The 23204-nt window shown below is 39.0% G+C and overlaps 1 protein-coding gene across 5 annotated transcripts in view; it reads left to right on the top strand.

Moving 5' to 3' along the window:
- The first annotated feature begins 2697 nt into the window (after positions 1–2697).
- The window catches only part of CAPN7 (calpain 7), a 34431-nt gene continuing 13924 nt past the window's right edge, over positions 2698–23204 (top strand). For 3 of the 5 annotated variants that reach the window (XR_011337678.1, XM_069860108.1, XM_069860105.1), the window contains exons 1-14: positions 2698–2837; positions 6914–7022; positions 8443–8600; positions 10796–10863; positions 11151–11351; positions 12716–12802; positions 13688–13814; positions 14554–14639; positions 15575–15668; positions 16627–16773; positions 18658–18764; positions 20212–20332; positions 20585–20729; positions 22550–22649. Coding sequence is in view for 4 of the 5 variants with exons in the window: in XM_069860108.1 (XP_069716209.1) it covers positions 2736–2837; positions 6914–7022; positions 8443–8600; positions 10796–10863; positions 11151–11351; positions 12716–12802; positions 13688–13814; positions 14554–14639; positions 15575–15668; positions 16627–16773; positions 18658–18764; positions 20212–20332; positions 20585–20729; positions 22550–22649 (1652 nt within the window). In the remaining variant the exon portion in view is untranslated. Of the gene's footprint in view, positions 2838–6913; positions 7023–8442; positions 8642–10795; positions 10864–11150; positions 11352–12715; positions 12803–13687; positions 13815–14553; positions 14640–15574; positions 15669–16626; positions 16774–18657; positions 18765–20211; positions 20333–20584; positions 20730–22549; positions 22650–23204 lie in introns of those variants that run through there. The other 2 variants (XM_069860106.1, XM_069860107.1) reach the window with 2 other exon arrangements.

Raw genomic sequence — 23204 nt, 5'->3', positions numbered from 1 at the left:
ATACTGTATAATTGATTTTCTTATGATGAATAGCAAAGCTTTTAACTACGTCTCTTGGGATCCTGGTTTCTTTTTGCCTATATTGCTGGACACATTGAGGTACTTCACAGACAGAACCAAACTGGGGGCAGGGAGCAACAGGCAGGTTGACTTTGCTGGTTTTGAGGCTAGGTTTTGAGTCCAATGCAATTTTTATGTGATTATTTTGAAGGGATCAAACTCAGGCTTAAGGTGAGAACTCAGCTGCCCTTAACCATGTCCTTCCATGCCATTCCTGCATCATTACATTTTCCCTCCAGCAAATTAAATCTTCATCATGTCTTTAAGGTCTTGATCTGAAGGTGTGTGCAGTGTCCAGAAGAACACACATTGAGCTAATAAACCATATTCCCATTTGATTAAGTTTGCATCCTACTACAGATAAAATAAAATTTAGATATTTCAAGCCAGTAAGTGTAATAAGTAATACCTCTACATCTTTAACAGTGAAAAAAATATTCAAAAATTTAAGGCTATACATTCTGCTTTATCTTTAAACTCTTGGGTTTTGACATAGGTGAAGCCAAACCTTGTTGTGGTAATTTTTGATGTTTTGGTAGCAGTGATGGGGCTGCAGGGGTAGCCTCTGTGAGAAGAGCTATAGGGCTGCCCTGTGTCAGACACATCTGGCTTGACAATGGACTCTATTAAAACGGTTTTAAGAAAGGGCAGAAAAAACTACGACTATGAGAACTGATGTAGGGTACAAGGTCAGAGCAGGAGGCGCAGGTGCAGCCCCAAAGAGACTACATGTCATGTTGGAGCATTTATGCCCCCAAGGGAATCACAGGTGGTGGAGGACCAACACCAGAGCACAGCAAAGAAATAACCAGAAAGGAGCAACAGAAGAAAAGAGAAATGAGGAACAACAAAAATAAAGCACAACACACTGACATCTGACTCCTGTGTCAGCCATCACCTCAGTGACTGTCCTAATGCATCAATAACAAGGCGGGAGGAGAGGTGTCTGGAGTGAGGTTAAACCTAGAACAAGGGAAAGAGAAGTGTTTTTCCAAAGTATTTAAATGTTTGTTATCTTTGTTTTCCAGTGCCCAAATCAGTAATTAAACATTTATGCTAATGGGCAATAAATGAATTTAAATTCACCAACTGGAGTCTGTTTTGCCAACAACAGTGAATGATTTCCTTGTCCTTATTTTGACCTATACGTTTTCTCACTCCTATTCTTACTCGTTTCCCAGTTCCTCCCCAAGTCCTGTCCTGTGGTGGGGGTGGCAGTGTGCAATCTCAGCTGCTAGCTGAAGCCAACCCATCACAGTGAGGAATGTGTATAAAGCTTTCAATGTGTAATTCCTTGGAAGTACAAATCTTCCAGTATAACAAGCTGTTTCAGTAAAAGACTTGCTTGATTAAATTCCAGTCACTTGGAAACAACATTATTCATGCTAATTAAAAGCTTTTGATTGAAAATGAGAATGTAAACAGCACCTTAAAAAAAGCCCCCATCCCCCTCAATACACACAGTCTGAATTATTTACTATTTTTCTTCAAAAAGAAAAAAAATCAGCAAATATAACCCATTAGGAGCTGCTTCTGGTAAAAATTTGCTGGCCTGCAAATAATACCATTTTCTTTACAAAGATGTTCTTCAGCAGATGAAAGAGATGCATTTAAGCATCTGTTTTGGACACCTTCTGTCCTTGAAACTTAGAAAACTAGCTAGGGCTAAGTTCATTATTTTGATTACTTTCGGCAGTTTTACAGAATAACATGGAAAATTAATATTAGTGAGAAAATATCAATGCTTAGGTGTCAAGTTTGCTTCAGAGCACTTCCTAGGTGTATAATGCAGCACATGGGAAAAAAAATAATTGGTGTTAAGTGAGAATCTAGCTTTTATTAAGACACTGTTGCATATACGTATATTTATTTCTTCCATTCACTCGGAAGAAAATGAGCATTCAGTAGATAGTGAGTGCGATAAAAGAAAAGTCAAAGGAGCTGAGTCACAGCAAGAAACTGAACTAAATTACAAACAGCATGCTGGATGCCTTTTGGTTCACAGAGTAACTTTCCTGGTCCCACGTCAACATAAAAAAGTGAAAAACAACATAGGAATTACAATTCACCTTTCTACTGTACTGACTCTACCGTTATCACACCTGTCATGTTACACTTAGCAGAGAAAATAGCATTCAACAATTTTTTTTCTAAGACTAAAGATTCCAGCTGGACCTTTGATCATCAAACACTGGTATATTAGCCTCCCCCACCGGTCCCTAAGGAGGGAAACCTTATTCCCAGCAAAGCAATTCAACTGACTCAAAATTTCACTTCAATACACTCACAAAGTCTTCACACATCAAGGGGTGAGACTTGAAGAAACCTTCTGTTTCTCTCTCTACTACAACCCGTAGTATTTTTATATTGCTACAAGCATCACAAGCCCCGCCTACCTATGTATAGCCCCGCCCGTCCCCTGTAACCCCGCCCACTCTGTGGAAGCCACGCCCACTTCTAGGGGAACACCTTGTCTCCATAAACCACGCCCACTTATCGACAAGCCACGCCCACCTCCCCGCAAACCACGCCCACCCCGCCTTTCGCGCGTGCGCACCGCGGCGGCCCCGGGGCGGCGGGGATGGGGGCGGGGCCTTGGGGAGCGGCGCGGGGAGAGAGAGGGAGAGGGAGGCGGGGGGAGCAGGGCCGGTGCCGGCACCGAGAAGGCACCGGCCATGGACGCCACCGCGCTGGAGCTCGATGCGGTGAAATTCGCGCAGCTGGCAGTGCAGCGGGACCAAAGCGGGCGCTACCAGGAAGCGGCCTTCTACTACAAGGTGCGGGGCGGGCAGCTGCTTCTTCCCCTTCCTTCCTCCTCCTCCCCCCTCCCTCTCCCCTTTCTCCGCTCCCCATCACCCCCTCCCCTTTTCCCCCTTTTCCCCCTTGCCCCCTCCCCTTTTCCCCCTTTTTCCTCCCCCTCCCCTTTTCCCCCTTTTTCCTCCCCCTCCCCTTTTCCCCTTTTTTCCCTTTGCCCCCTCCCCTTTTCCCCCTTTTTCCTCCCCCTCCCCTTTTCCCCCTTTTTCCTCCCCCTCCCCTTTTCCCCCTTTTTCCTCCCCCTCCCCTTTTCCCCTTTTTTCCCTTTGCCCCCTCCCCTTTTCCCCCTTTTTCCTCCCCCTCCCCTTTTCCCCCTTTTTCCTCCCCCCCCTTTCCCCCCCCTTTTCCCCCCCTTTTTTCCCCCTTTTCCCCCCTCCCTCCCTCCCCTGTCCCTCCCCTCTTCCCCCCTCTCCCTCCCGTCATCCTTCCAGGGCAGGTTGCGCAATGTGTTTTCCCTGCCTTTTATTTTTAGGTGGGAGCAAGTGATACAAAAAGTAGTATTACTAAAAATAGTATTACAAAAAAGTGAAATGTTTCTATTTAAGCTAAAGAACTGTATTTCCTGAAAGTTAGAATGTCCTTCTGATTGTATGTTTTTTCTTAAAGCGCATGTGGGATTTTTTTCAAGAAGTGTTTTTCCAGACACTGTTAAGCTCTTCACTCTTTTCGAGATGATAATGTCTTGTTTTAAGTATGATCTGTGCTGGATGGAGTTGTCTTCTGTAACCTGTTTGCAGTCTTTCCCTATCTCAAAGGCAAGGTCAGGCAGAGTTGTCTGCAAAGCTCTAAATTAGTGAGAAATTTGACTCTTGTGAAGTTCATAATAATATTAAACTGGGGTTGTTGAGGCTGAGAGGAGACCTTATTGCTCTCTACAACCACCTAAAAGGAAGTTGCAGAGAGGTGGGTGTTGGTCTCTTCTCCCAGGTGATAGGACAGGAGGAAATGGCCTTAAGCTGTGTCAGGGGAAGTTTAGATTAGACATTAGGGAAAATTTCTTCACAGAAAGGGTTATCAAGCACTGGCACAGGCTGCCCAGGGAGGTGATTGAGTCACCATCCCAGGAAGTGTTTAAAAGATGGTAGATGACATGCTTGGGGACATGATTTAGTAGTGCACAAGTACGGTTGGAGTTGATGATGTCTAAGGTCTTTTCGAACCTTATGATTCTCTGATTAATATCAGTCCTTGGAAAGTAACAGAACATGCATAAGATTTCTAGGAAAATGTATACATGTACATGTAAGTGGGGAAAAATATTCTGTAAGCAGCTCTTGTGTTGCTGCACAATCCCTCACGTTGTCCAGGCCTGATTAAAGGGTCCTTGCTTTCTAAAACTCCAAAATGAGTCCGAGTTGATTTGCTGGCATTTTCAGTAACGCAAGTACTGCCTGTGCGCCACTGTTTACTGTGGGCTTAGGGGTTGTACTTGGCACCTGTGGCACTTGGAAAGCAGGTGTGGACACTTCTCCCATCTACTGGAGATGTATCCCCTTTGGTGATTCTGGGAAGTGAAGCCAGAACCTTGGTAAAAGCCTCTCTGCCCTGCTGGTTCTTCGCTTCCATTCCTGGCCTCTCTCCTACCAGGACTTGAAAAACACTTCAGTTTTATGTCAGAGATGTAGGTGCTAACCCCTCTGGAGAACTCTGCAAGTGGCCGTATCACAGCTGGAAACGGCTCTGTTGTATAATCAGTCACCTATATGTAGAAAGGTGCCCGGTGAAATAAAAGATGCTCAACAGTGATCAAGATCAGCACATCACAAGATGCCTGTGGTGTGTTTTTAACTACACGTGAGCATTTTTCCTGTTGGGGAGCTGAACTTATTATTTCAGTACAGCTTCAGGGTGGTGGAACCGAGGGTGTGATGAGGTTGATTCAGTGTCTTGCTCCATATCTCTGGACTTGCTACTGATATTTAGTAGATTCTTGTGCAACCATTGTGCATTTTTCTACCAGTGTAAGTTGTCTCGTTTTGTTGGATTTATGTTTTGCAAAGTTGCATTAAAGTTCTCTCACTGGCTTTAATTCTTACCTGCAAGAAGGGATTTCTTTGAGCCTATGTATACACCTGTTGCAGTGATTATTCCAAGTATCCCATTATCCTGGCAAAGTAATTCTCTTCCATAGCTTGCCAACAGCTCTGTAGTTGGCTTTTCCTTAATGAGTACTAGGTGACTTTCAAATGTGTAGAAAGCATAGTGTAATTGTCTTGGTGGCCAATGCGTGTAAGTGTGGAAGATCAGAGGAGGTGTATGTTTGTTTGGCTTTTTTTAATCTGATTGTTAATGTAGGGTGAGCTAACCATATATATGTGAAGTATATAGATGCAGAATTTAGTTACCTATAATAATACTGATAAACACAGAGTGTAAAAACAGTGTGTGCACGTGGTCTGACAGCTGTGCGCAGTACTACTTTATTACAGTATATTTCTCAGTATATCTGTGAGCATGTCAGTGAAAACAGATACAAGTACAGGCTGTATCAGTACTGGTTTTAACCTTAGGAAAACTAGGCAGATGTGTATGTGAGCAAACTGCTAAGCTTGACAAAAATCACGTCCATAAATCACGCAGGAGACCCTCTGGCCACAGCTCTGTGCTTGCCCTATGCAGAGCGAACATGCTGAGCACCATCTTTGTGGAGTAGCTCCCTAGTTATTGTTCTGTGTCCTACATACTTGGCCTGCTACACGACTGCTGCCTTGTCTCTTCTGTGGCTGCTGGGAAGATGAACGCTGCCACAGAAGGGGGCGGGGGGGGTGTTCCATGCCAATAATAAGTACAAAGTAAGGATTTTGTCCTCATATTTGTGAGTGACAAATCTCAGTTCTCCATATGCTTCTGAGACTTTGTCAGCTCTGACTGTTTATTACAACCTTGCCAAACATTGCATATTTTTCATAAATTTAGTGAATGGATAAATGACTTACGCAATGGAAGGATTTTATTTACTTACAAGACTTGTGCAAGATAGGAAAAGCTTTAATAGGAATAACGTACTGTGCTTCTGAGCTGGAGGCCTGCGCTGCTTCCTGGAAGTAGACTTTCATCGACATCCAGTGTTTTGTGTACACAAAAGCATTTAAAAAATCCAAAGTTTGTGGAGCTAGAAAGCTTTAAATTTGGAGACTTTCCAGGTTTGATAGCTTTATGTAATATTAAAATAAGAGACTTCCTAAACCAAAATTTTGTGCATTTGATTTTGCAAAGCTTTTATATTGGTTTCCTTTCATTATTATCAGATTAAATGCCAATAACATGGAAGTAGCGCTTTTTCTTCCCCTAACCTTAAACCTGCAGCTGTAAAAATAAAAGGCTGTTTGTGACTTGAGAGCTTACAGAATCACAGAATCACAGAATAACCAGGTTGGAAGAGACCCACCGGATCACCGAGTCCAACCGTTCCTACCAAACACTAAACCATATCCCTCAGCACCTCGTCTACCCGTGCCTTAAACACCTCCAGGGAAGGTGACTCAACCACCTCCCTGGGCAGCCTGTTCCAGTGCCCAATGACCCTTTCTGTAAAGAATTTTTTCCTAACGTCTAGCCTAAACCTCCCCTGGCGGAGCTTGAGGCCATTCCCTCTTGTCCTGTCCCCTGTCACTTGGGAGAAGAGGCCAGCACCCTCCTCTCTACAACATCCTTTCAGGTAGTTGTAGAGAGCAATGAGGTCACCCCTCAGCCTCCTCTTCTTACTTAACTGATTTTGGTGCATGCTTGAAAATTTTTACTTAAAATTTCCGAATTCTATGTTACTATACAGACAAACCCAAGATTTGGCCTTACATAATGTCAAAAGGTGTTTTATAGCCCTATAGGTTGGCCCATGTATTAGAAATTTAATGTGATATCACTTATGACTTGAAACTTGTTCTTTCCAGCAGAATTTCCCTGCAGCAGCTAAGTCTTTCTGTAGATGCAGAAGCTTACTTTTATGTAACTCATGGCTGCTGTTGTAGGCCCTCAGTTTATGGAGACTAATTTTCTAGGCAGTAAACATTAACTTTGTCTCAATTTTTTTTCACTCTAGGAAGCTGCACAAGCCTTGATTTATGCTGGGATGGCAGGTTCTAACTTGGAAAATATTCAAGAAAAAATAACTGAGTACTTGGAGAGAGTTCAAGCTCTCCATTCAGCAGGTGGGTAAGGAGATTTCTAATTAAACCTCTGCTTAAATTAATTGAGTGGAAAGCTTTCAGTGCTGTGAAATATGTATCAATGGTGTTTGCTCTGATTTTCATTATTCTAGTTTTCTTGTCCTTTGTGAAGGACCGCAAATACAATGAGCACATCAGTGCTTTGAATTCTGAAATACATCAGAAATTAAGCAAAGACTTGCGTCCTAAGGACTTGGAAATGGTTGTTCTTTCTTTTAATTTTTCTTAGGAACCACACCTGCAGAGCAAACCTGAGAAAGTAATTAAATATACTAACAAAAATTGATGAGGAACAAATCAAAATTTGCATCTAAGCCTCAGCTGCATGATGGATTTGAAACAAGTGGATTCTATTTATGTAGAATTACTGACTTTGAGAGGGCAAAAGAGTTCACAGGATCACTAGGTTGGAAAAGACTCACAGGATCATTGAGTCCAACCATTCCTATCAGCCACTAAACCGTGTCCCTGAGCACCTCATCCACCCATCTTTTAAACACCTGCAGGGATGGTGACTCAACCACTTCCCTGGGCAGCCTCTGCCAGTGCCCAATGACCCTTTCCATGAAAAATTTTTTCCTAATGTTCAGCCTGAACCTCCCCTGGCAGAGCTTGAGGCCATTCCCCCTTGTCCTGTCCCCTGTCACTTGGGAGAAGAGGCCAGCTCCCTCCTCTCTATAACCTCCTTTCAGGTAATTGTAGAGAGCAATAAGGTCTCAGCTGACCCCAGGCCCTCCTCCACAGAGCTGTACCCTGCAGGGTGTTTGTCTGTCCCAGGCACAGGGCATAGCATTTGCCCAGGCTGACTTTTGAAGAATTGTAGAATGGTTTGAGTTGGAAGGGACCTTAAAGATCATCTAATTCCAACTTCCCTGCCATGAGCAGGGACACCTCCCACTAAGTCAGGCTGCCCGAGGCCCCATCCAGCCTAGCCTAAAATTTTCCTGAGGTTCCTGTCCACTTGTTACTTCGGCTTGTCTGTGTCCCTTTGACTAGCAGGGTCTGCAGCCTTGATGAAGTCTGCATTCCATCTTCTCCTTCAGGTCATTAATCAAGGTATCAAATGAGGTGGACATCTAAGGAGCTCATATATTGCCGTAGCTGATGTGTTATCACAAATGATGCTGAATATTACTTGATTAAACATCCTTGTCCTTAGCGTAGTATTAAAGAGATTTTATTTACATTATTTTACATGTGAAATATCCTGAGAATGTATCTCTGCTTTGGGGAACGGTGGTGATGTTTTCTTTTCCTTGCAAAGATGTTTTTATCAAAGTTTTCCACCCAAAAGACAGATATTATCCATCTAATTAGAATTGCTAGTGTTTCAGTACCATGTTAAGGGAGGTTTTGCATGTCTGACTCTGTGGAAAGCTAAAACGCTTTCTTTTCCATTCAGTTCAGCTGCAGAACACAGGTCCTCTGAAGTCAAAACAACAGTTGGACTTGGAGCGTGCTCACTTCCTAGTTACCCAGGCTTTTGATGAAGATGATAAAGGCAATGCAGAAGAAGCTATAGAGCTGTACACAGAAGCGGTGGAACTCTGTTTGAAAACAGTATGTTAAGCTACAGGTTAACTTGGTGGAATTATGTGATGGTAAGAAATTCTTCCACTTGCACAAGTGACTGACCCTCAAAGGCTGGCTTAAAAATGGAGTACCTGTATTGTTAAAAACTATTTTTAATCTTTTTCCACTGTTTTTTTTTTTTTTAAGTGTTTCTTCTACTCTTCGTTATATTGCTATTCAACACTGTAAATTTATGGGGCCTTGTGATTTATGTGTTTTTCCTAAACTGGATTATGCTAAAACCTAGAAATGTTCTGGAACTTTTTTCATGTATATTTTTGCCCTGAAGCAAATGCAACACTAAAACAGAAATTTGAAACTGTTAAAACTGAAGGTGACCTGCTAATGTGTCAGCTATATTATTTTCTGACTATGTCAAAGGAAGTAATTTAAGGGAAGTTTTTGTGTGTAACACTTTCTGCAGTCTATTGATGCCAAAACTAGTAAAAGTCATATTTGATTACGCAGTGTTCAGCATTAAAGCATTTACAAGTGAATTCAATTCAGACTGAAATTGATAGTAAGGATGAACTGGGAATTCTGTAAATAGAGAATGTAATTACAGGTACTGCCTTTTTCAATTAAGTCCAGTTGCCTTGACTAACTCGTTACAGGAAGAGCTCACCATCATAATGTAACTCCACCAAGTCTGTTTTTCTCTTTCTCTTCTCTTCCCTTTTTATAATGTAAATATGCGTGGATTGTTGGGAGGGGAATGTTACTTTTGCTACATGCTAGAGTAAAATGATCTTTTCTCAGAATTCTGTAAACTGGTTTTAGGTAGGTTTAAAAGCCCTGGTGATACAGTGTAACCAGATGAAGAGTTAGTGTAGCTGCTCCAGTTTTTCCGCTTGAGCTGTTGGAGCAGAAAAATCTTCATTCTATTATGTAAAATTTACTGTGGCAGCATGCTCTTTTTCCTCTGCTGTTGTGTCAGTGCATGCAAATATTGCTTAAACATATTGAAGTTAGTTTGAAATTATGTCATCAGCAACGGCTTTTATTGGGTATTTTGTTAGGTCCATATACTGCTGAAATTTCTTTAAATCTTGACTAGCGTATTATTTTGTTGAGGTGAGCATAGGCATTGTCCCTCAGGGTGATCAAAAAAGTACCTTCTTCTTCCCAGGATGAAAGAAGATTGAAGGAACTCTGCTATCTTGAAGCTTTGCTTCTGTATTTTTCCTCAGTATATTCAGGTGGAGAGATTTCTTTCTTCCTTACACTTGAAGTACTCAGAGAGTAGCCGTTGTTACTCTTCTGTGGTTGACTCGTAGATGAGTGTACTGGTATTCCATCTCCACTGCTTACCTTCATACATCTTTCAAAGTCTTTTCCAGCCAGCAGCTCTAGAATGTAATTTATTTACAAATGAAAAGAGCTGCTTATAGAAAGTGTTTCTAGTTTTGTTTCTTGGGGTGAAAGTTGCTTGCCTTTTGTTTCATCAGTTGATCTAGCTGACTTGGGAGAATTGGTCAAGGTACAAATCTAGAACCTGAAAACAACTTATGGGTGTCACAGGAGAAACTACACCTCATATTGTGCCTCTTGCAGATTGTTTAGCTGCAGTAGTCATGCTTCATCTGTAAGGAAAACAAGAGTGTAAACTGTCACAGCTGCATTTCCAGCTGGGAATCAGATTTAGTATTCTTCATACCTGTTTTGGTGCCTTATCATGGCTTGTTTTATGCCTTAGGTGTGCAAGAACAAGATTTTTAACTTTCAAGCAGTCTTGTTTGTTTGTATTTTATGAAATTAAACATTCAAAATTTTTTCTTAAGTTACCATGATTATTTTTTTTTCTCATTTGGGGAAAAGAATTGGAACACATTTAACTCAGTAGCATTTGCAGTGTTTGGTTTTGTCTGCTTTCTGCCCATAGTGTTTTAATATGGTTATTTTTTCTGGCAGTTTTTTTTGTGTATACATGCTGAAGAATTTTAAATATCACTTCCATTCTATAAACATTCAGTAGAACAGCAAAATGATATTTGCTTACTTAGTGTGCTTTTTATGCAGAGATGTGAAAAAAACCCAAACATTTGCTTATTTCAAAAGAGAATTGGAAAAAAAAGGCTAGCTACTGTTTTCTGTAATCTATACGTGTGGAATTTGATAGATAGCTTATAAAACCTGTGGGGTTTTTTGGATGTGTAGCTTTCTTTTTTTATTTTGCACTTAAGGCTACTGAAACTTCAGAAGCAGGCCTCCAGTCTAAACTGAAACAGCTGGCTCGACAAGCACTGGATAGGTGAGTATTGCTACTGTTGGTAAATGTACTTGTTGTCAGGTCTAAGTGCAGTCTCTGAGCTTGTCAATCCAGTGTGTCTGTTCTGTACTGTAATGAGTATAGATTTTGTGTAGACCTAGCTCCTGTGGACTTCTCACAGACAGCAGAGCATAGCAGCTCTTGTGCCAACCCTCTGGGAATCTTGGAGTGTGCAGACTTAGGAAAGGAACATGAACTAAGGGAATAAATCGAACCATAACTATATTTTTATAATTGTTGTAAACAAAATGCATTTTTATTTGCTTTAGAGCAGAGGCACTGAAGGAGTCTATGTCAAAGTCATCTCAGAAGGAAAAGTCAACTGCAGCTAAACCAAATCAGCCAGTCAGAACGTTCTTCCCACTGGGACCTGATTTTTCCTTAAATGATAAGCCACAGACAATCAGAGCAGTACAGGCTAGTGAACCTCAAGGTCAGAGATACACTGCCGAGGAGATTGAAGTACTCAGGTAAGTTGAAGACAGGTTTTTCTGAAATATTATCGCTTGTGCTCATGTCCTTTGTGGATCTTACACGATAGATTGAAGCAGCTGAAGCATGAGGTATATAAACAGGTAGGGTGATTACTCGTTTTTATTCACAGAGCATGCTTTCTAAAATGTATTTGGAAAGCAATTTCTGGTAACTGCCAGGCTTATTTTTCATACCCTTATTTTTTTATACTAACCCAAGTGAGTTCACAAAAGGTTTGGCTCTGAGAAGCCAAGGTACAAAGATGTTTTTATAGATTATACAACTGCTTCCTCACTGGAAATGGAGGAAGCATAGTAGTTTATAGGATTGCAACTTCTGTTGCATCCAGTTCCTTCTGCTTTGATTTTTATTATACATAGAATAAGCTACAGATAAGTCTAGGCTAAAGGTTTTATGAATTAAAACTATCAAATACGTTTTAAAAAAGCAATCTGAGACGTGTTTCAAACTTCCTCTTCCCCATGCAATGAAAAAGGCTGGGAGAGAGCTGGGGCTCAACACTTCCCAGGACTTGGTCACAAAATATTTGGTCTGCTTCATGACTTTAAGGGATTTAAATAGACTGAGGTTATGGTCATGAAGATAGAAATGTACGTACGTTTAAAAAGTTGCAGAACACTAAGAATTACGTTACTGAAATTTCAGTTTCCCTTCTTGTAGTGTCTGTGCAGTGAATGTTTCTGTTTTTTTCTGGATGGTTTGGGGTTTTTTTGTGGTTTTGATTATTTTAAGTTTTGCGAGAGAGCTTCTAGTTGTTTAACAGCTCATCATTGGATTTAGAAGTATTTCACATACCTTTTCAGTTAACTCCTTGTTTGAAACTTAAACTATGATCACATTTACATATGATTTTAGCTATTTAGTGGTTTGTATGCTTTAGTCAAAAATGTACTACTTAACATGTGCAGTATTTTTGTTTGGCAAAGTGTTCCAAAATACTGACTCACTTAGATGAAACCTAGGTATTGCTAATAGTTAATTGCTGTCAGTTTATTCTAAGACTTATTAATGAGAGCTTAAGGGGCTTTAGAAATTCTGTTTAGACAGTTCTGGAACTATGAAGAGATTTGTGGTTGATCATTTCCATCCTGGCACAGTGACTTCTCTGCAGGTGTGTTCTTGCAGGATTAGTGATTGAGCCATGAAGTACTGCACATTTCAAGCCCAAATAAATAAAGCAGTTTCATTTTCAAGAGTAGCAGTTGTGTCTTCAGAAGCACCATGTCTTGTTATTTTTTTAAAAACTAATTTTGATGTTACCTTCTGGAATTTAAGTCTTTGATAGGTGATAGATAAATAGGTTTGTAACTATGGGGTTTTTTTTTCTTATGACTTGCAGGAAGACTTCAAAAATTAATGGCATTGAATATGTGCCTTTCATGAGTGTTGATCTGAGGGAACGTTTTGCCTTCCCTATGCCATTTTCGTAAGTTTGATTCAACTACTGAACTTTGCTTTTGTTTTTGTTTCCAAAGCTTTCATGTGCTTGGTATTTGTGTTTTCTTTTCCAGATTTGGAAATTGTTTAAGTAGGTTTTTAAGCATAATTCCGGCAGAGATTATTTAAATATTACCATTTTCCAGTCTGATCTTAAACTGTTTAATCTACATTCATCCTGCTCTGTGGTGTTTTCGCATTTATGTCTTCAGGCATTTTAAGAACGACACTGTATTTGGCTTTTTGGAATATTGGGCTGGGCTGGCAACTCAGGTCCATTCTGTTGAATGCGAATGAGTTTTGCTCCCTCTGCCTCAGTTACCTGTAAAAGGGAGGTGAAAGCCATTTCCTCTGGAAAGGACTATTCCAAAGAAGAGTGAAGTGTAGCTGCAAGACCTTCATTCACGAGCACTAATAGCATATTGAGATTACAAAGCTGTAATAGATAAAGATGCCTGGGGCTGGTTTGAGGTTTTTCAGTTTTCTGCTACAGGCTTGTGAATCAGGCAAACCTCAGTATTTTCAGAACTAAAGAAACATTTCAATATGATGAACTAATAATGAAAGAAAGTGAAGAATTAGAATTCTGCTGGTATAGATGGATTTTTGAAATTTCATTCTCCTGTTCAGTCCTGTATGAAGGAAGCTCTTGGGGTTTATTTTTTGTTTTTAATAGTTTTGCTTTTTTTCCCCTAAAAATCATAAACTTGGCAGTAGTGTCCTTTGAAGTTGTTTTAAAGCCCGGTATACAAAGTTGTGTGATTGTTCTGCATGTATTTTGCACCATCTTAGACATATGTAAGACTGAATATATCATGAAAAGCTTTTTCTAAACTGGCTGTTGATATATTTCTTCTTTCTTTCTTAAACCTAGTGATAAATGTGGGAAGTTACCATTATCCCCCAAACAGAAAGCAATGTTTGCCAAGTGGGTGCGACCAGATGACATAACAAATAACCCCACGATGATTTATACTGTATCAAGTTTCAGCATCAAACAGGTAAATTGTTCCTAAAGAGAAAGGTGTGCAGCTAGCAGTTTATTGCAGGGCATATAAGAACTTATTGTTCAAAAAAAGAATCTCTAAATATGAGAGTGCTTATCTTGGCTGTCATCATATTAAATGAATTAATTAGTAAATATTATCACTTCAGATTCCATGCAGAATAAACAGGTATGCTAGCAGTGAAAGTGAAAATGAGAATTTAAAAATCCTCTTTTCTAGAAATAGTGATATGTTTAGTAGGGAAAAAGGCAAGGTGAGTTCTGCAGTGAATTGTTCACTTAATTTACTGCATGGAAAAAATGACGGGCAAGATTTTCAAATATTGATTTGAACAGAAGCAAAGTGGCCCACTGGGAATAGTGGAAATGTTGTTTGGTGTTAAGCTGCAGATGTCCCAAGCTATTCTGAAACCAGCAACAGATTATGCCATTGGATATGTTTTATATTACACAGCATGTTTTGGAAGGGAGTAGGCATCAGTGAATGCTGAGGTATCTGCACTTGCCTATGATTATCATTCAATTCTAACACTGATTTGATCTGTAGGGACATAATATAGAGCAAGCATACATTTCCTGCCTTTTTAGTAGTAACTTTGCTTCTCTTGGTTCAAATCCTTTTCCTCTTGAAGGGAATGACTAATCGATGATTTTTCTTCCCTCTACATGCCCAGTTTGTCTTTCACTATCTAAGTTACGTATAAATGTCCTCACTGTTTCTCTTTTATTAATAGACAATAGTGTCAGATTGTTCTTTCGTGGCATCACTAGCTATCAGTGCAGCATATGAAAGAAGATATAACAAAAAATTGATCACAAGGTAAGTAGCAGTTCTTTCTAAGATCTTTTCAGAGATAATTCTGCCGTGGGCTTGCAGTGTGTTACGTGACAGATAGACACAGTAAAAACTAGCATTTGTTTCACCTCCATCCTCTTGGGACTTGGGTGGTTTTAACATGTCTCAGAGGGAAGCCAGCTTTATACAGATGAGTATATAAACACTGGACTCCAACTTTAGATGCCCTTTCAGGAGGGATAAATAGTTTGGAAGGCTTTGTTTGGTTTTTAATAGGCATTTTACTTATAATGCTGTATAGGTTTATTTTCCTACTTTGCTGTAACAACTACTGTGCAACATGTGGTCCAACTTGTGTCTCGCTGCAGAATTAATGTTAACGCTATCTTAGTTCCACTGAACTGGTGTCCCATGATAAATTTGGCACAGGTTTGACAAAGACTGCCAGGAGCCCATTGTCAGGTCAGTGTGTGAGCATTGCTCCTGGACCTCTTTGTTTTAACCAATACTCATTAGACCTGAACTTGTATTCTCTTTAAGAGCAGCGAGTTCTGCACTGTCTTCTCCTTCTTCAAATGTTTGACCTGTTATTCAGGCAAATACTTATTTATACTACAGTTATATGCAAAGTACCATTTGTTTCATAGGAAGATAAATTTGTTTGCCTTCCTTCTGTTGGAGAAACAATTAGGCTACTTGTGTTCTTTTTGTTACTAAATTAAGCAGAGAACTGCAGCAAGAGCCAGGCCTGAAAAATAAAACCTATTTAAATATCACTGTCATTTTCACTAAACTTGAGTTGCTCTTGCATTAGACATTCCATATCATTCCATATTTATGTTCAGTGTAAATCCCAGAAACAGGCAGTGTTAATCCCACTTTTATAGTTATCAGTATATGTACAGCTAAGTCATTTATGTCGCAACTTCCTCAGTTTTTTGTTATTTTTTTTTTAACAGCATAATTTACCCTCAGAATAAGAAAGGAGAACCAGAGTATAATCCATGTGGCAAATACATGGTGAAGCTTCACATCAATGGTGTACCTAGGAAGGTAAGTGGGTTTGGGGAAACTTAGTACTCTTTAAGCCATGTATTTTAAAGGCTTGGTCTGATTCACTGTGAAGCTATGCTTGCATAGCAAAAACTTGAGATCTGTTTTGTTGGAAAGGAGTTTTAAACTGTTAAAGAATGTAAGTATTTATTCTGCAGGCATTCATGAGAATAGCCTTACATTAAATACATTTTTAAAAATCTTTATATTGTTTAAAAGAATTACGACAACCATACAAGAACGAAATTATGCATCCCATATCTATGAGCAGGGGATGCAAGTAATCTACTTTCACAATTCAGGAAGTAACAGAACTAAAAAGAACGGGGAGGTGTGTCCAGGAAGAGTATAGACATGGAATGACTATAGAGGAATAACTTGAATGACCACAATATTTTTGGGTGGGGGGAGATGCCTGAAGATAGGTGATAGAATTTCATAAACTCAAACAGCTTCATTTTCTTTTCAGTGCGATGAATAACAGCATAAAATAATGTATTTATTAGTATAATTCATAACTGTAGCACTGATAATTGCTGATCAGAGTGACAAATGATGTTTGTGGGAGTTAGAAGTTGTGTGGTGGTATTCATACGGCACAGGAGTAAGGGGAAGGTCGTCAAAGGCTATTAATTAATTAATTAATCAATGAGATATAACCCCTGGGTCAGGAAGTCTTCGAGTTGCAAAATTCCAGAATCTGAATGAGTGTTTCAGGGAGGTATCATTGACAGATCATCCAGAGGACCAGTGCAAGTTAAGAATTGACATTAGAATTTCTTGTTCATTTGTACAAACCGCTGCAGGATTGGTGGAGGTGTCCACATCTGAGCACAATGGTCAGATCTAGCTGCCCAAGAAACTGTACGTTAATGAGAGTTTAGTTTTCTTTTTTTTAAATGCTTCCAGAATAATTTATTAGCTTTATGATGATTTTTCATTTGTTTATTTCACACAGGTAATCATAGATGACCAGTTACCTATTGATCACAGTGGTGAACTTCTCTGCTCTTATTCTAACAACAAGAATGAATTATGGGTATCACTAATAGAAAAGGCTTACATGAAGGTCATGGGAGGATATGATTTTCCTGGATCAAATTCTGTAAGTAAGAGATTATTCCCAAGATGCAAAAATTCCAGTTAGATAATCTTGGGTCAAATAGCTTTCCTTCTAGTGAAAGAAGTGTAGGTGAGCGGTGGGTTTGATGTTTTGGGTTTTTTTTCCTATTTCTTGCTTTCACAAATACAATTAGCTCTACTTGATGAGACTTATGCCATCAAATTAGAATAAATGAGGCATCTTGACAGGCAGAGTTAATGTTAGTGTTTTGACTGTAGGATTGGCATTTATTGTTGGGAAGTGTATGTGTTTATATACTGTCTAGATAAGAGTATTGTGTAAAGTTTTGGGTTTTTTTTTTCCCCATATCAGTGCTCTGGGTTTGGTTTCTGACTGTCATTCATAAATAGGACACTTCTCTCTCATTAGGTAAGGGAAGTCAGCTAGGAACGGAACAAGATAGTCATGTTGTACATGTCTGTAGAGGGAGCAAGTACTTTGATCTGTGCAAGTTTGCTTATCAGATTGTTCCACTCATTTACATAAACATGTAATGGGTTCCTATAAAGTGGTTACTAAAGAAACAGTCATCATACTGCAGGTAGTCAGAAAGAAATTTTTCACAGAAAGGGTCATTGGGCACCGGCACAGGCTGCCCAGGGAGGTGGTTGAGTCACCATCCCTGGAGGGGTTTAAAAGACGTGTAGACGAGGTGCTCGGGGACATGATTTAGTGGCAGATAGAAATGGTTGGACTCAATGATTCAAGAGGTCTTTTCCAACCTGGTGATTCTATGATTTTGTGTAAATTATTCTTTAAAAGAGGGCCAGTCTACTGAAATGAGTAGCCCACATCGTCCTCATTCATTATTTGGGAAGTATTTCTGATTTTAATTTTAAAATCCTTTAAAATTTTAACAGTATGTTTCTTATTTCATGGTGCTGTTCATACTTTAGTTGATGTCCTGTTAATCACATTCTTGGAGGGTATGCTAGGTAATCATCACCTTCTGAAAAAGTATTTTGGAGACAAATGTGGCTTTATACAGAGGGCTAAAACCAGCATACGTTTTTATGTGTGTTTGTCAGTGTTGGGCTGCTTTGCTTTGGAGGACAAGCTGGTGAGAATTGCTGTGGTTAATTCCCATCATCAGCTTCTAACTTACTATCTGGAAAAGCAGCTTGACTTGTGGCACTTTATCTCCACCCTTCCTGCACCCTGTCCTCTCCACTGTATTATAGCTTCCATGTGTAACTGGAGTTACTTTCCGTTGATGTTGTACTTGTAATTCCGCAAGTCCCACCCAGTAGTGATGATTGTTGACACTTCAAGCATTTATAGTCTCTCCTTTTGCTTTGATGAGTATAAAGCAAAAGAAAAGAGAATAAGCAATATTTCAAGGAAATGAAATAGAGAGATTAAAGCCTCTTTTTATGGAAATACGTGTCAGTGTCAGCTTTACCAAAAAGAATAAAAAATCCAAACCATGAGCCTTAGAAGTAAAACTTAAATTATTTAAAACAAATATATACTAGCAAGGTTCCAAGTAGTGCTTCTGAGACTGTGCTTTAACTATCTGAATCAATGAAATAAATAGAACGCATTGCAGAATTGAGCGTGATTGATCATTTTCTTATGCTTTCATTGCTCTGAAATTGTTGTTGTTCCATCAGTTTAATTCACAGCTTTTTTTCTTTTTTTTTTTTTTTTTGAGAGGCTGTTTGGAAATGTTGTCCTAAACTAGTCAAATAACATTTTGGGTTTTTTTTTTAATATGGTTTTAATCTTGAGCCTTTTATGTGTGGAGCTGTATTGTGGCTTGTGTATACTCTATTTCTTTTAAGACACTTTTATAATTTACATACAGACATCTTATGCTTATAAATAATTATCTGTTCTGATTTCTTTTGAATGCTTGCCTTTCAGAATATTGATCTACATGCACTGACGGGTTGGATACCTGAAAGAATTGCTATGCACTCTGACAATCAAGCTTTCAATAAGGATAGCACTTTCAGAATGCTTTATCAGAGGTAGAAGTTTGTTCTTTATTAAGTAATTAAAATGCTTGCTGTGTAGTAGCTGCGTTACCACTGTAAAATCAGTACAGTCACCATAGATCCTTTAATAGCATTTTGGTACCACCACAAATTGTGCTTTATAAGACCTCTGTGTGCTTTCTGGAAGAATGAAAATTGAGGTATTGGTGGCTTTGGTAAAAAAGTAAAATATTGTGGAATTTAGTTTGATGTGATTTTCCTTCTTTACATTTGAAGGAAAAAAAAATGATAGCCCATTTCTTGATGAAGAAAATACAGAGTTGGAGAAGAGCAGTGTGGAATCAATTTCCAAGTTAGAAGCATTTAAAAAGATTAATGAAACATGTTCTGTGCTACCACACAGTTCCCCAGCATTGATCTGCTGTGTTTAGCACGCAGATGTAATATAGTATTTCTAATCCTATCGCAAGATCTTGGTTGTTATGCTCCATTAGTAAATCTGGAGGAATAGCAAAAGTCTATCAAAATTGCATTACTGATTTTCAGACCTACCATAACAATTCTGCTTATGGTGAAAGATACAGCTGTAATTTTTAAATGTCAGCTAGCAAGTACTTTGATTTCTTTCAAAACTCTTTTGAACCAGTTTCTTAGCCCCCTTCACTGCACTGAAATGCATATTGCGTTGACTGAAACATCTGCATTCATGATAAGAGTGTGACTCTCTACAGTGCTTTTTCAGTAGGTTAGGAGCTCTCAGTTGGTTGTCAACAACTTCTTAGGTGTTTTGGCATTGCAGTTTGGAGGTGTGACTGCAAATAAGATGGGATCTAGCTGTATATGTGAATTGAAAATGTATCAATCTCTAGTCCGGTGGCCCTCTAAATTGTCCAAGTATGTTGAGCGTGTGGATGGATTGCAGCATGGACTGGGGCACATGCTAGTGTGTCTTCACAACTGTTGTGAAATTAATAATTGCAATTCAGAACAGTTGGAGAACTCATTGTTTGTGAATTGGCAATTCAGACCCTGTAAGGTCTATGCTGGGGGACGCAACTTCAATGTGAACAACTGCAAAAGCATAGAAGCAGAAACTTCTCATTCTTTAGGTTTTGGGAAGTTCCTTCAGAATCCTGTGGTTGTGACCAAGTTGTTAATTTGCTCTATGCAGAGGTTAGCTCAGTGTTCATGAAACCACATTTGTGTTTAGCTGAAGTCTTTAAGTAACACAGATTGGACTTCAGATTGATAAATGCTAATTTTTATTTTATAATTAAAATAACTTTTAAAGCCTGTACTGAAAGTAAGCAGTTTTGCTTTTTCAGGAGTGATTTCTGCTTGCATAAAAAAGACTTCCAGTTTTATAAAGCAGGGTCACAGGAATGGGCAGTGTGAAAACATACTATTGCAGTGTCTGGAAAGTGTTAGTTTGCAACTTGCAAAATTTTTATTGAGTTATTTTCACCTGCTTTTTGAACAGATTTCACAAAGGAGATGTCCTTATCACAACAGCAACAGGGGTGATGTCCGAAGAGGAAGGAGAAAAATGGGGTTTAGTTCCAACCCATGCATATGCAGTCTTGGACATAAGAGAATATAAGGTATCAAGTAAAACTGAAGATGTTTTCAGATGCTTGTTTAAAACCTGTGTGTGATGGGTAGCTGCTGATTTTATTTTTTTTTCTCTAATAGCTTACATAGTTTATTTTGTCTTGAGTTCCACTGGGAAATTCTAGAAGGCTTAATGATGTTAGATATTTTTTTTGAGCTATTGATCCGTATTCCATGTTAATATGAATATAAAATTTACCGTGACAAGTTGAATCTAGCAGGTTTTTTTTGTATCTCTTTAGGGGCTTCGATTTCTTCAGTTGAAAAATCCCTGGAGCCACTTACGTTGGAAGGGACGATACAGTGAAAATGACATAAGAAACTGGACACCAGATTTACAAAAATACTTGAACTTTGATCCCAGAACAGCTCAGAAAATAGACAATGGTAATAAGGTTTTAAAAGCTACTATCTTTCAGATAATATAGATCTTTGCAGTGTATCGTTGCATGAATTTGGAAATAAATGCTTAAGCACAAGGAAAGAGGCAGTATAACAAGTACTAGAAACTAAATATGAGAAAACTCTTGGAAGTATTTGTGTATTTATATCTGCCATTTCAGATTTGTCTAGGGTTTAAGTAATCTGAACTGTCTTGAATGTCGTAAATTCATTGACAAGAATCATAGAATCATAAAGCAACCAGGTTGGAAAAGACCAAGAAATTACCTCTTTGCTTAGGTATTGCTATCTCAGTATCTGAATGTGGGGAATTTCAGTGCAACGATAACATTCGGATAATCAGCTGTGTAAATGCTGCTTTTTTATATGCAAATAGACTTTTTGCAGGTTTTTCTTCCAATATTTGCAAATGTGTATCAATATGCTTGGTGTAATCAGTATTTAGAATCATAGAATTTAGTCTTCTCTATATTTGAGGTTATGCACTGGAGGTAAGGGGAGAGGATGTGTTCCTTTGCATTATTACATTAACAAATCTTTACATACATTCTGTTTGCAGCTTGAGATCTGTCTTTGAGGCAGTGGCACTACTATGTCACTGTCTAGAGAAACCACTTGGAATGATGCCAAGTGTAGTCCTATCCCATCATCCCTAGGGAACAGTAGAGTGTAACATCTCAGAAGTTGGTGTGGGTTTAGTAGTGGAAGGGCAGGCTGCTGACAGTTCAGAAATTCTGTAGAAGCTTCATTTTGCATTCAGAAGGAGATGTCTGCTCTTTTTTATCGTATCCTAGGTGCTGTCGGTGTATCTCTGAGGGAGCCCTTTTCTTCAGGGACACTATTTTGACAACAGCATGCATTCAAAATAATTTATAGCATTTAGTGATAAGCCTCATGCAAATTTGTAAGGAAAGCTTTTGATTTAGACATAAGAATAGCAGCCCTGCCTTTGTGGTGTTTATGAGATTAGCTTACTATTTATTTACCAATTGACTTAGTAAGCAATTTATATCTGTAACATCTAGTAGTCAAAATTTATATAGAAATACATTAGTAATTTTAAGGGAGTTCTGACTAGATTGACATTCTGGTCTTGTGTAAATGTATAGCTATTCTGACTGCTTTTTTTAGTACTGCAAGATCTGCAACTGCATCAGGGGCTTGAATAATTGTATGAGGCTGTTACCTTTTTGAGAGTGGATTTCATCAGGAATCTATCAGCTTGCAGGCATTGTTGGCTGGAGTTGCAATTAAGGGAGCTGTAGAGAATTAGAATACGTGCAGGAGAATATTGTAGAAATGAAGCAGATTCAGTGTGCTCAGGAAGTTACCAGGATGTTGCATGAAGTACCTTAAAGATACCTTCAGATGTACTCACATGTTGATTGAATACTTGATTGTGCTGGATGACTACTGAAGTAGGTGGTTGAACTGGGGAAACCTGTTTGGCTGTAATTTTTTCTTTGTCAAGTCCCTAGGAAAGGGGAAGGCAGGTCAATTAATGGCATCTCTTCCAATACAACACATTTTCTCATGACTTCTGCTTAGTGCTTGAGAAGGAAAAGTGTCTTCATATCTTCAGAAAAAATCCCTGATGATAAGTGTAGACTTTTTTTTGTTGTTTAACTTGTTTGTTATGGGGGTTATGTTTATATTTATACATTTGGGCAGTGCAGACATTGCTACTAAGTTTTAAAGAGATGTTGGATTTTACAAGCTATATCATTTGCCTGCAAAGAGACCTTTGAAAAAAAGGTAAAATCAAGGTGTCTGGTAAGCAAACAATAACAGTATTTCCTTTTTAGGCATTTTCTGGATTGCCTGGGAGGACCTGTGCCAGTACTATGATGTTATTTATTTGAGCTGGAACCCAAGTCTCTTTAAAGAATCTACGTGTATTCACAGGTTGGTTCAACAGAGAACTTTTGTGTCGATACTTGACTAAATGTTATGATGTGGTGTTTCTTTCCATTCTTCCTGGTTACGGGTTGAACTCTAACCACGTGATCTTGAGCCTGTCTTCATACCTCTAAATTCTGAGCCGAAGCTTTGTTATTAACTACTTTAGTAACATTGAAATTCCAGTGACCTTTGTGATGTTGCTGTGGACCTAGGATTGTGTAACCAGATTCCAACCTCAGTCCCACATCTCTGTCTGAATAGAAATCAAATTTCTGTGTAGTCCATCTTTAAGCAATGACCAGACAGTGCTTGAGTGACCTAACTTTTATTTTCCTAGGCAGTTGCAAGTCACTTGTGCAGTTTATGTTGTCCTTTTAGAGTGTGTTCACCGATGTGAGAGTAGTTTAACTAATTTGGGTTTTCACCAGTTGTGGTTATCATAAGTAATATTCCTTGCTGGCTGATTTTTCTGAACACGATACCTGTCTTCTGCCTGGTATCCATCACATTCGGTCTTTCTGTCACCCAGTTTGAGGATAAGTCTGTGTCTCAGTTCCT

Source organism: Phaenicophaeus curvirostris, chromosome 6 (genome assembly GCF_032191515.1).
Source record: "Phaenicophaeus curvirostris isolate KB17595 chromosome 6, BPBGC_Pcur_1.0, whole genome shotgun sequence".
NCBI lineage: Eukaryota > Metazoa > Chordata > Aves > Cuculiformes > Cuculidae > Phaenicophaeus > Phaenicophaeus curvirostris.
The sequence above is the reverse complement of the archived record's forward strand: the minus strand, read 5'-3'. Positions and strand labels throughout refer to the sequence as shown.